The 14254-nt window shown below is 39.9% G+C and overlaps 1 protein-coding gene across 1 annotated transcript; it reads right to left on the reverse strand.

The window, feature by feature from the left end:
- Positions 1-6154: 6154 nt before the first annotated feature.
- On the reverse strand, positions 6155-6958 carry LOC145791990 (uncharacterized). Its single transcript, XM_082872457.1, has one exon. The coding sequence runs from the start codon at positions 6956-6958 to the stop codon at positions 6155-6157; it is 804 nt and encodes a 267-aa protein (XP_082728583.1).
- Positions 6959-14254: the final 7296 nt, after the last annotated feature.

Below are 14254 nucleotides of genomic sequence, written 5' to 3' on the forward strand. Positions count from 1 at the left end.
TATAATATTCCCAACGACGTTACCCTTTCATTGGCGAAAGTAGATGCCAAGCGTATGGACACGAGAAATACCGTTGCTTTTCCCATCATGGCCATAGTCGAGGATGAGTTCGGTTTCCTCTTGACCCGTTGGTACGCCGATTTCTGCATCAAGTCCAGTTAACTCCAATGCAAGTATCTGTGAACCTTTTCCATGTTGTTTGTGGCGTATCTGCCCTCAATAGACGATTGGGTTTGAATCTTGACATATGGGATATCTTAGGTTGTTATACACTTTCTCATAACAAAGACCACAGCACGTATTCCTTGCGTGTTCGCTCGTTTGATTGCCATTTGGTTACTGGGTTACCCGATTCAGATAAGCACAACGATGATTTCTTACAAGTTGGTGGAAATTGGGAGTTCCCTGCCGGAACTGAGTTTCAGTCTGAGAGGATGCCCCAGAAAGACGGCTACCCAGGTTCGGGCCTTTTCTTCTAATGCCTTTTGTATTTCTTACTTTATTTTGGATGTTGCTCTAATGGATCACTTCTTTTTTGCAGAGGCCTCTTGTTTCCAACGAAGACCAAACTGAGAGAACGCTGAAGCCATAAAAGCGGCTCGGAGGTATAAAAAGAGATCTGCACCCGAGTTATTAGAATACCAGTCTACTTACCGTTCCACTATTCCAAAGAATGCGAGGCTCGCTGCTGCTCTTCTGGACTCTGATGCCGAGACCGACACGTCTCTCACTCTTTTGGTCAGGAACCGTCACAGGAGTCAAGGTGCACTTTTTGAGAGAGCGCCCTCCCCTACCCCCAGTTTTGCAGTGGTGGGTCTGCGGCGAAGAGAAGAGTGTTGGTAGATTTAGAGGCGGAGGCTTTCGGAGCCTCCGATGTTTTGAAAACCCCTCCGGAAAGGACCGAGGCGAAGAGCGTAATGGAAATGAAGATGAAAGTGGGAGCTTCTGGGACCCCTGCGACTGCTGCTGAGCCCTCAGCTTCGGTCGCTACGCAAGCAAAAAAGAGAAGAAGAGAGGCTAGCAAAGCAGTGGTGGGAGAAGCTTCGAAGGATCCTGCTGAGGATGAGACTTTTGAGAAATGGGAGCCGCCAATGTCGCATAAAGGCAGGCCCATTTCCACTTCTGATTCAGTTGTTGCTTCATAAGATTTTGCCTTTAATTTGACTAAGTTTTTGTTGATGCCGGTTGACATAGCCGACCATAATGGGCCCCGTGATATTTCTATCCTGAAGGGGACCCTTCAGATGATGACTGCTGTAAGTGTTTCCTCATTTTACTTGTCTTTATTGTTGTGTTGTTGTCTCCTTTTCTCTTAGTTCTTCATTATCATTTGCAGTGTATCCAGAGAATGCATCTGTCCATTACCCGTGCTGAAGAGCTAGAAAGGGCCGTGCTAGAGGCCGCAATGAACGTTGAGAGACTGACGGTAAGCTTGGAGAGAGAGAAGGAAGGACGCCGAACCGCGGAGAGGGAAACATTTCGGTTGAACAAGATTGTTGCTTCAGTTGAAAAATTGAAGAAGGCCGCTATTGGGACACAGGCTCAACTCGAGGGGAAGGTGGCCAAACTGGAAGCCGTTATTGCCGTGATGGTCGCTGAGCGCTCTGCTTTGGAGGCCAAGCATTGGCAACAAGGCTGGGATGAAGTTGGGGCGACGTATAAGGAGGAAGTGCTAGTACTGCGAGACAAGCTCTTTCTAAAGGGTTGGACGAGTGATTTGGCTGCTACGCTGGTTCCTGAAGGCTCTTCCCTGTTTCAAGACGTTCCCGTTCCTTCAAGATCCTTGGGTTCGAAGACTGTTTCCACCCCTGCTATTCTTCTAGCCGAAATTTCCCCAGAAACTGATTCTACAAACAAGACCCAGGACAATAATGCTGCCGCTGAAACGGTAGATATTGAAGGACTGAAACCCTGGAGACCAAAGCCACGGGAGATGTGGTTAAGGAGGCTTCTACTTCTCAGGAAGTTGGAGTTGCCTCTACTTTTCCTTCCCGAGACGGCCTGGACGAAATTGTTGATGCTGCTCTTGAGTTTACCTCTGTTACTGAAAGTTAATGTTGAAAGGATTTGAACTTTTTTGCTTTTCTATTTTGATGTATCGTGGCTCGGTCTCCAGGACAAGCTTTTTTTCTGCACTTGCCAAGACAATTTTTCTTTTCTCTTTTCTTTTCTTTGCTGCTGGTTATGAGGCCATTTGTGCCTTTTGTTGGATGATAGAATTTTCTCTTTGAACTTGCAGTCTGATGCTGTTTGGCTTTTATGTTTGAATGTTTTCTATACTACCTGCCCCCGACCGAGCACTGTTGGGACCTCGGGGCCGAATGGATGCTTGGTCTGGTTCTGTACTGCTTTTAAATAGATGCTCTGTCTGATTCTGTACCGCTTGCCCCCGGCCGAGCATTGTTGGGGCCTCGGGGCCGAACTGATGCTCGGTGTGGCTTTGTACTATTTGCTCCTGGCCGAGCACTGTTGGGACCTCGGGGCCGACCTGATGCTCGGTGTGGCTTTGTACTGTTTGCCTCCGGCCAAGCACTGTTGGGACCTCGGGGCCGAACTGATGCGTGGTGTGGCTGACGGATGTGTGGTATGGTTGTGCTTGAGTTTGTAAGTGGATCTTACTTAGGTCTAGGTTGGTTTTAAAAGAAAACAATTGTTTGCCCCCACCTGGAGCTAAGTAAGATTGGTACTGAAGATTGTGCTCTTAGATAGAACTGCTTAAGTCTGTTGCAACTTTGATAGCGCAGATGCGTTTGAATGAGATAAAGTCATGACGAGGTGTCTTACTCAGGTCCAGGTTGGTTTGAAAAAATAATTGTTTGCCTCCACCTAGAGTTGAGTAAGACTAATGCTGGGAGTTTGCTCCTGACAGAGCCTGGTTACGCTTGTTCCAACTCTGTTTGTTTAAATCAGTACTGAAGTGTTGACGTGTTGGTACTTACGGAACTCTGTGGATTCAAAGATGTTTACTTAAGATATGTTAGTGTGGTTTCCACCAAGCAATTCCACTTGGCTATAGTCCAATTTAGTTGCCAAACATTATTTCACCAAGCAAATTTAAATTAAGTCTATTTGGGTTAAGACCAAAGTTAACTCTGTTTGATAAACATCAAAGCTAATTCCATTTGGTAAGGACCAAAGCTAATTCCGTTTGATAATCATCAAAGCTAATTCCGTTTGGTAAGAACCAAAGCTAATTCCATTTGGTAAGAACCAAAGCAAATTCCGTTTGATAAACATCAAAGCTATTTCCGTTTGGTAAGAACCAAAGCTAATTCCGTTTGATAGACATCAAAGCTAATTACAAGAATTTGATAAATTTGAGAGAAGTGGGGAAGCATTTGCATTGGTTAACAGATAAATGCCTTTATATTCTGATAGAGAGGGTGGGAGACAATTCTATTGATAGTATTTCTTGAGATTTGCCACGTTCTAGGGCCGAGGTATAGCTCTGCCATTAAGATCCTCTAGGTAGTAGGCTCCATTTCCAACGACAACTGTGACTTTGTAGGGACATTCCCTCGCCAGGTACCTTTTTGTGATCCATAACTTTCCTCAAGACCAGCTATCCTGGTGTAAATTGCCTTGGGAAAACTTTTTGGTTGAAACTCTTGATAAGCTGCTACTGATACGCTACAAGTCTGATCAATGCTGCTTCTCTTCGGCCCTCTACCATATCTAGTGCTTGTGTAATAGCTTCCTCGTTACTAGTGCTCTCAAACAATTCAGACCGAAGGGTTGGGAGGCCGACTTCGAATGGGATGACGGCCTTCATTCTGTAAGTTAGTGAGTAAGGTGGTTCCCCGTTGATCGTCGTGTTGTGGTTCGGTATGCCCATAGCACGTGGGGTAATTCTTCAACCCATTTTCTTTTGGCATGCTCAAGCCGTTTCTTTACTCCGTTGATGATGGTTTTGTTTGAGGCTTCTGCCTGTCCATTGCTTTGCGGGTACCCTGGAGAAGAGTTCCTATATTCAATCCTGAGGTCGGCACAAAACTTTCTAAAGATCTTACTATCAAACTGTGTTCCATTGTCCGCAATCATTACCCGCGGGATATCGAAACGCACCACCACATTTCTCATAACAAACCACTTCGTATCGGCCTCTTTGATATTTGCCAATGCCTCGACGTCAACCCATTTAGTAAAATAGTCGGTTGCTGTAATGAAGAATCGTCTGTTCCCAGTGCCTCGTGCCAATGGTCCAACAATATCCAGACCCTATTGGGCAAAGGGCCATGGGCTAGTAAGTGGGGTGAGAGTTTTAGCTGGCTGATGAATGAATGGAGCAAACCTCTGACATTTATCACACTTCTGTACATACTGCTGAGCATCTTGTTGCATCCGTGGCCACCAATACCCGTGAGTGAGGGCTCGGTGTGCCAGCGACCTTCCGCCAACGTGGCATCCACAAACCCCATCGTGAATTTCGTAGAGAACATTCTCGACCAGATTTGGATGCAGACATAGAAGATAAGAGCCAAGATAGGAACATCTGTACAGCTTCCTGGATGGTGAGATCCAAAACCGAGCTGACTTGTGTCTGACTTTGTTGGTTTCCCTTTTGTCTTCGGGGAGAGTACCAGATTTTAGAAAAGCAAGTATTGGATCCATCCAGCTCGGCTCTACGCTGCTGCAGAAGACTGGAGATACAATGCTTGGCTCTGGCACGAACTCAACCCAAACTTTTCTGGCATCTTTGGTATCCACTGATGAGCTAAGACAAGCCAAAGCATCAGCATGGATGTTTTTGTCCCGACTAATTCGTTCCACTCGTATGGATTGAAACTTTTTGAGTAAGTCTTTGGCCTTGTCTGCGTACATGGCCATTCTTTCATCCCGTGTTTCGTAGACCCCAGAAAGCTAGTTTACCACTAGCTGTGAATCGCTAAAAATAAGAAGTTGTTCTGCACTGAAGTGTTCAGCACTGCGTAAGCCAGCCAACAACGCTTCGTACTCTGCCTCGTTGTTCGAAGCCTTCCAACCGAGCCTGAGAGCCTGTTCCTAGATAAATCCTTCTGGTGAGATAAGTACTACTCCTGCCCCCCGAACCTCGGTTATTGGACGACCCGTCCACATAGAGCTGATAGATGTTTCCGATGAAGAGTTTCCAGGCTTCCGAAGCACAGAGCTTTCCTTGTTCGTTGATGCGTGGCACCTGTGCCGAACTTGGGTTCCCTGGTTCGGTACTCTGGGTGGGAGCAAATTCTACGACGAAATCTGCTAAGACCTAGGCCTTAATTGTTGTCCTGGGTTGATACCGAATGTCAAACTCGCCAAGTTCTACTACCCATTTTGCTGTTCTACCAGAGAAATCAGCTCGGCTAAATACAGATCTGAGGGAGAATTTAGTGAGGACATTGATGGTATGCCCCTGGAAGTAATGTTGTAACTTCCTCGAGGCGATAAGCAGCGCGTAAGCTAACTTTTCCAACGGTGGATACTGTGTCTCGGCATCTAGTAAAGTCTTGCTAACGTAGTATATAGGCCTCTATTCCTTGTTAACCTCTCGAATTAATACTGCACTTACAATATGATCTGAGACTGCTAAATAGAGGTACAACTCCTCTCCTGGCTCTGGAGTAGACAGAAGGGGAGGTGTACTGAGGTATTTTTTTAGACTTTGTAATGCTTCAGTGCACTTGGAACTCCATTCAAATGTTGCCCGTTTCTTCAAAAGCTGGAAGAAGGGCTTCATCCGATTTGAAGATTTGCTGATGAACCGATTCAGTGCGGTCGCCATTCCGGCCAGTTTCTGCAGCTCCTTAGCCTTTGTTGGTACTTCAAGATCTTGTATTGCTTTTATTTGGTCCGGATTCGCCTCAATTCCTCTGTGAGTGACCATATATCCCAAGAACTTCCTTGTTCCTACCCCGAAAGCGCATTTCGAGGCATTAAGGCGAAGCTGATGGTTCTTTAAGATGTTGAAAACTTCTCTCAAGTCTGTAAGATAGTCTGTAGCGAACTTGCTCTTGACTACCATATCATCTATATAAGCTTTCATGGTTTTTCCCAGTTGGTCCTTAAACATTCGAGTGACCATCCGCTGGTAGGTCGCCCCGGCGTTCTTGAGGCCGAACGGCATCACTCTGTAGCAGTAAGTTCCTCTCGGAGTGATAAATGTTGTCTTTTCTTGATTCGGACCGAACAGTGGTATCTAATGATAATCGTTATAAGCGTCCAGAAAACTCATGCACTCATGCCCTGCTGTTGAGTCTACTAGTTGATCAATGCGAAGCAGAGGAAAGCTATCTTTAGGGTAGGCTTTGTTCAAGCAAGTGAAGTCAATGCAAACTCTCCATTTTCCGTTCTTCTTCTTGACTACAACTGTGTTGGACAGCCATTGCGGGTATTGAACTTCCCTGATTGCTCCTGAAGCCAGGAGTTTTTCGACTTCGGCAATTACTGCTACGGTGTGCTCGACTGAGGATCTCCGACTTTTTTTCATAATGGGCCAAGCTGAAGGGTTGATGTTGAGCTTGTGGCAAGCAAATTCTAGATCCAACCCAGGAGTATCATATGCTGACCATGCGAATACCTCCATATTTTCCCTCAACAATTCCAACAGCTGAAGTTTCTCATCAGCGCCTAGCGAGGTACCGATAAGGAAGTACTTTTCTTGGTCACCCTCTTTTACCAAGACTTTCTCCAAATCCTCGACCATCTTTTCCTCTAGGGTTCCCCCTACATCTTCCAAGACTGGCTGTTCGGCCACTTCTACCGTCTGTACCCGATTGCAAAGCTGCTTTGCATTTAATGTTGCCATGAAGCAATGTTTGGACGCAACTTGATCCCCTGAGATCTGCTCTATTCCGTGTTCCGTTGGGAAACGGATGAGTTGGTGGTAGGTTGAAGGGACTGCCTCCATTTGATGAATCCATGGGCAGCCAAGTATGGCGTTGTAAGGGGATGGTGTATTAATAACCAAGAACTCTATCTGGAGGGTTTTTGTTCCTACCATGACTGGCAACGCTATTCTGCCAAGCGGCCATTCTGGCTGTGAATTGAAACCGACCAACGGGGCTACTGCTGGGGTGAGGTGTTGCTCAGAGAGACCAAGCTTTCTGAACAAATCATAATACAATATGTCTGCTACACTGCCTTGATCTACTAGGACTTATTTTACGTCAAATCGTTTCCCAATTCCCACAGTTATAATCAGTGCATCAGTATGTGGGTGCTGTATGCCTTCTAAATCTTTGCTAGTAAATGAAACAGTGCACAAGGGGGATTTGGGTACTGTACGTACCTTTTTCAATGCAGACTCCACTGACATGACCCTCTGTATTTGCGCAGCCTTAGCGATCTCTTCTTTCAGTGCCTCATCAGATTCCTGGGTCGTTGTCCCATGGATCACATTTATTATCAACCGAGGTGGGTGCTCAACATTCGGTTCTGGTGGCGGGTTCCCCAGTTCGGCCATTTCCTTATCCTGATCAATGTAATCCCTTAGGTGTTCGGTTACCACTAAGTCTTCCAAGTGTTGCTTCAGTGCCCTGTAGTTCTAAGTCATGTACCCCCTGTCTTGGTGGTAGATGCATCTGAGTTTCTGATTGCGCCGAGCTGGATCTCCCAACATTTTCGGCGGCTAAACAAAGAAGGGCTCTCTCTTGATCTTTTCTAGGATTCGATAGATTGGCTCTTTGAATACAGTCACAACGGCTTCGTGGGATTTGGACTTATCCACTTCATTCACTGCAATCCCTCAGTGTTCTCCTCGATCTGTTCTCTTACTTTCTGGGCGTTTGGTAAGTGATTGTCTCAGCTTACTTTTAGGGCACAGGCCATGTTTGAAGGACATAACGGCCATCTGTTCGCTGCACATATTTTCCTCCAGGTCATTGTACTCTTTCTAGTACCTCCTGGCATAATTGCGCAGCGTTTCCTCCTGCCCCTTTCGGAGACCGAACAATGTATCCGGCTCCTTCAGGATCTTAGTGTTGGAGACGAACCTAGCTAGGAACTCTTCGGAGAGCTGCTTCCAGCCATGGATCGATCTAGCGGGGAGACGATTGAACCATCGAAGTCCGGTTTCTCCCAAGCTGGATGGGAAGACTTTACACATCAGTGCCTCGTCTCGGTTCCATAGGGACATCATCTATCTATAATGGCTAATATGTGTCAGCAGGTCCGACTTCCCGTCATATGAAGTGAACTTTGGTAGGGTGAATTTCTTTGGAGGTCTCAAGGTCTCAATCTCTGGGGAGAATGGCGAAGAGACAAGCCTGTCCAGCGCTCGATGTTCTCTCTGTGAACAGTACGGTCCAGATGATCCCGATGTTGTTCGTTCTGCTTATTGCCAATTAACCAAATACGAAGGTCCTGAGGAGGGTAGTCAATCTGTTAGCTAACTGTCTTCTGCCTCTTGGCCCTTCTCTGGCGTGACCCACGGGTGTGACTGCTTGTTGCCTTATTCTGTATTGGGATAGGCTGGCTTTATTGCCCAGACTAATTCTTGGGGAACTTCTTCACTCGTGGCTCTTTGGATAAGCTCCTCCGTCGCAAACAAGAGGGCTCTGCTTCCGTCTTCTTTTTCGTCAGATCGCCCAACACCCTCTTAAGTTGGGCTTTCAACTCCTATATCTCCATCCCCACGAAGTCTATGATTCGATCTCTATAATCCTTTTCCAGAAGAAAGTGATGAGAAGAACCTCCAACGAAGGGTAATCGATGCTCGACGGATTCAGGGGTTCGATTATTGTTTCCAGTTTGTTCCTCCGGGACTGTTGGGAGTGCCAAACCTTTGTCCTTCGTTTTCTCCGTCTGTGGAGTATGTGTCGAAGGCGGAATATCCTCAATCCCCATCGCCGGAACTGAGTGCAGAGCTTAGAGCTGAAGTGATCCATGTTCACCGCACCAATTGTGCGTACCGGATTCCGCACTAGATGAAAGTGGATCGGGGCTCGGCACTCGGTTAGACTATTCAGGGACTGAGGTTCCTGCCACAAGAAACACCGTTAGAGCTGCCCGGCCGGGGTTGGCCGGAAACCCCTCCGGTGTGGGAATTAGCAATCGGAGAAAAATAGTATCGAGAGATGAGTTTGTATCTAAGTGTGATTTTGCTTGGAATTGTTCAGTTACCTTCAATATGAAGTTCATGTTGTATATATAGTATTCCTTGCTTGCTTCTCAAGGTGAGTTCATGGAGTTTGGATGCTGTCAGGTGTCCTTTTAGCATTGCTCAAGGTGAGGGACCACCTGGTAGTTGTCATTGAATGCATATACTCATTGTAGTCATGCTGATAACAAACCACATTCCTTTTATTCAACAACTTTCGTGATTCTAGGTGTAGGGGACCAGTTGAGGTGGCAACTTGCACATGCACATATTCACAACTTCCACGTTTCCTTGCGAGGTTTCCTCAGCTCGGTACCGTTGTGCCTCAGCTCGACATCCTTATGCCTTGTCTCGGCTTTTTACAGGATCATTCATGGAAATGGGCTGATCCATTCGAATATCTTTGTATGGGCTCGGCCCATAGGTTCAATCTCGCAGCTCGGCCCAGCCCAGCACCACAGCTGGACTAACCTTTCCACTGCGGGTTGGGCCCAAGTGCTTGAAGACCTGGGTGGACTGTTGATCATGAAATTGGGCTCAATTGGTTTGCCCATATACTCATCCAACCCACTTGGATTCAGACTTTAGTAGATTGGGCCGGCTCAAGGCTTGGACCCGACCCATTTCACATTTAGCCCCTTCTTCCTGTTTATATCCTTTTATTAATTGGTAATAAAACATAAGATAATACGACAATTTATGTGATTATTTAAGTCTCTGATTATTTAATGTAGTAAATTACAATCCACATGGTTGCCAGCTGCATTATGTTTAATTGACCATATTAATCTTATTATGTGGGGTTCCAACTACATTAAGTGATAATTAACTAGAATAAATTGAAACTTTTGAAGATGCCTATCATAAGGACAGCGTGCAATAAAAAAAATTTATTAGGTAGTAATAGTATAACAAAAATGTTAGAAATTTTAAAATTTTATCAAATATCTTATATGGGTGTAGAACTCATATGGACCTACATTGTCTAGGTCCTATACTCATATGATACATTTGATAAAAAATTTATTTTAGAATTTTTAAATCGTCTAGCATTACTCATAATACAGTAGTATTGTAACTTGAGCGGATTTAATTAATATTGCATATAGAAGGATATGTTCAAGTTTGACCCAAGCTCAACCTCTAACCCACACTAGCTTGTGCAAACCTGAATTTGAATTAGACTCAGAATTGCCTAAATTCAATAAAACATGTGTATTGCACTTTTTTAAGATTAATAAGGTCATTTTAACACAATTTATAATATTTAAGATGTCATGTGTAAGTCATATGTTATTTTTTTTTCATTTATTTATGTAACAAATTCTTAATAAAATGTTCATATTGATATAAATTAATAGTTTAAGGTGGCAAAGTATGATATTTTTATTATACTAGTCTAACCAGATACTGAGTTTTTTTTTTGTCTATAAAAAAAGTATAATGTTTTTAGCTAATAAGTAAAATGATACCAAATAATAATTCAATGCGATAAAAGTGTAATTTAGGCGTGATTTGGAATCCAGTCACAATGGTAACCTTTTTTTTTAACTTTTACGTTTTTAGTGATTTCCTTCTTTTCTTTTCTTTTTTCAAATTTGGTTCTTTTTTTAAAATAAAAAATAAAAAAAAAATTCTGCCCATTTAGTGTAGAATGGCTTAAAAAGTCTTTTAAAAAATTGAAGAAAAAAAAATCCAAAAATAAAGTTTAAGACCAAAAAAAAAAGTGAACTTTTTGTACTTGACATTTGCCAAGGATTTTTTTTTTTTGAACTTTTCTGATCCATGTAGAACCTAAAAGTTTAAAACTTTGTAAAAAAATTTCTAAACATCACTAAAATAAAAAAAAATAAAAGTAATTTAACAAAAAAAAAAAAAAAATCAATCTCAAACCACAACTTACTCGTACAAATTATGACTCCATCAATAATGTAATTGGAAGACGGTAAACATTGATATCAAATTATGAGTATATACTAGCTGTCAACAGTTTGGTAATTAAAATTTGAGAAAATACCAATTTATGTAAATTTGAAAATAAAAAAAAAAATCAAATCAGTAGTAAAATTTATAAATTTTAATAATTATTAATAATTAAAGTGTTAAATTTTTTATTAGTATATAATTATTTTAAAAAGACACTACTAAATTATGCCTCCATTTGGAAAGTGGGTTAACTTTTTGACTTTTTTGACTATTTTAGCCTCGGTTAAAAAACTTGGTTTGAGAAAAACTTTTTGATTTTTTGACTTTTTTGATTTTTTTTGTGAGAAAAGAGTGTAATGATTATGGGTTAGAGCATCTCCAATGCACTAGGCATATAATACTTGTTAGTTAAAATGTCTAGTGTGATTCACTTTTTTCAATTCCAATGCACTAGGCATATGATTAGGCATTTTGACTCAACTCATATTCACTAGCTACATGTAGCTAGCCTTCAACGCTAGGCAAAATGTATTCAATCATTATGATCATTTCCCTCCATCTATGTTATTGACGTGGCATTCTATAAAATTAATAGTATTTGGATAAATAGCTAAAATAAAGAGCATGGTTGGAGTAAAAACATAAAATAGTTGATAGGCAAAATAAAATATATACTTTATAGTAATATTTAGATAGGTAAAATGCTTACTACCGTTGGAGATGCTCTTAGATGTGATATTTTGTTTGTTACAGTTAAAATAACATATTTTATCTTTTGTGGTTAAAATAGCCACAAAAACTCTTACCGAACGAAGCCTATATATAGGCCAAGTTTGGGAAGACTAAATAAGTGCACTTTTTGACTTTTTATGAAATATGGGTTGGATTTGGGTTGGGTTTGAAGTGATGTGTTAGAGAGGTGATGTGACTTAAATAAGATGATGTGACTTAAATAGAATAGTGACTTTTTGACTTTTTAGATTTTTTGAGGGATCCCAAACTTGGCCATAATTTCTGCTTAAAATTTTCAGTGATAGGGGCTTACATAGACCTTGGTCACAACCTAGAATACTTTTAAATGAAGTAGACTTCATAACAAAAGCATTTGAAAACACTGTTTCCTACGTTGGCAGCACGGAACACTTTTCTTAAAAAATGTTTGGGAGCTCATAAAAAAGGATCCCCACGACCCTATTAATTTGATCATTAATATGTTTGATTTTTTTTTTCTATCTCAAACAACGATATCAATGGTTCGGATTATTTTAGGGTTAATGGGTTGTGTTTTGTGAGGATCTCTATTACTATTACTATGACTTTTCAAGAACACTTTTCAAAAAATTTTATTTTTTTATTTTCGTATTTTTTTTTTATTTTAGCTGAATTTTTTCAATATTTTAAGCAATTTTTTAATTTTTAGACACACCTAACATAAATACACATAAAAAGTATAATTTTTGTAAAAAAATCTTTTAAAAATTCACTAAATATCAAAAATATAAAAAAAAAATACAAGAATTCAGTATATTTTTCATATTTTTATGTATTTATTAATTTTTTAAATTATTGTTTTACAAATTTTTTACTTTTTAAATACATCTAACTTAGGTGCATCTAAAAAAGTAAAAACAATGCTTAAAATTTTAAAAATATTCACCAAAAATAAAAAAATAAAAAATAAAAAATTTAATTTTCAAAAACTTAATCTAAAAAACTCAAACCAAACACACACATTTCATTCGTTTGAAAGAAATTTATCATTTTAATTATTAATATTGATAAAATTTATCATTAATTTATAATTAAAATTATTTTTTAAAATTATTACCATATTTTTTAAAATTATTTTTATTAATTTATAATAATTTATATCTCAAAAATCAAAAAAGACAAATAGGAATAAAAAATTTATCATTAATTTATAATTATTTTTATTTTTATTTTTTAAAATTATTACCATATTGTATTACTAACTCTTCTTTTGTTTAGGTGTTGTATGAATTTTTTTTTAGAAAATATTTTTTTATATTTAATGGTTAGTGATGGGACAAAAGTGGGGGTGAATGTCGAGCCAGTGGCGGCAATGGTGCTGGCCCTGGCCGTGGCGTGGTAGTGGTATAACTATCACTCACTTGATTCACGCCCACGGGAAGTCACTTTTGACATTGAAACAAAGTGCTCTTTTGGCAAGAAGGTGGTAAAAAGTTAATTTTTTATTAATTTTGGGTTATATTTCTCATATAATTTATTTATAAAAAGGTAAAATAAGTTAAAAAAATTAAAAAGTCAATTTTTTACCAACTTCTCAAAACACTCCAAAAGTAATGATTTTTGATAAAATTGAAATTTGAATTTGAAAATAAAGTGGTAAAAATTGAATGTTGAACATTTTAATATGAAAACTGTTTGTTGTTTACTGAAATTTAAGTATTTAATTTAATTAAATTTTTTGATATGTAAAAAGGTTGAAATTTGAAAAAATTTAATTTATTAAATTTTCGCTTATACTTCATATTTGTAGTGATAGGTTAGTAAATGCCTAACCAGATAGGGGTGATCTCTAAAGGTAGACCTTAAGAAGTCAAGACTTTTAGAGGTCACTTTTAAGTGGTGCTACATAGTAGAACCACTCAATCATGCAGTAAAAAGTCGCAGACTCACACATCAGAAGGGATTCAAACCCACACTCCGAATAGTGGTGTTGGAAAATAATAGGTTGTGTTTTGTAGAATTTTAGAATTATGATTTGAAAATAGAGTTATATTTTGAGTTTGTGAGTTTTGAAATTATGATTTGAGTGTAAAAAATTTATTTGGTTATGAATTTTGAAAAAAGTTTGAATTGAGTGATGTGACATATGATATTGAAAAGTAGGTGTTTTGAAAAGTGTTTTGAAAAGTAGATGTGGAATTAATTTTCTAAAGTTATAACCAAACAATACACTCAAACTAAGAGATAAAATTAAATTTTAAAAACTCTACCAAACATAGCCATAGTTTTTCAACAATTTTAATGTGAAATTAAAATAAGACTCAACCGCCAGTTGAGGTGGATCCAAATGGTTTTGTATTCTCTTAAATGAGAAGGTTACAACACAAAAATAATTAATCAAAACCATTAAGTTGTGAATGAGAATTGTCTCATAAAGTAGGTATCAATAAAAGTTAGATTTAGTCTTAGTTTTGACTGAACCTAAGCTTGTGCTTGTGCTAGTGCATGTGATGGGTTTGGTCTTTATCTTGGACTTAGACTTGAACTTGGGCCTAGCGTAAA

Source organism: Camellia sinensis, chromosome 5 (assembly GCF_055761805.1).
Source record: "Camellia sinensis isolate YWXY chromosome 5, ASM5576180v1, whole genome shotgun sequence".
In the NCBI taxonomy this organism is placed as follows: Eukaryota; Viridiplantae; Streptophyta; class Magnoliopsida; order Ericales; family Theaceae; genus Camellia; species Camellia sinensis.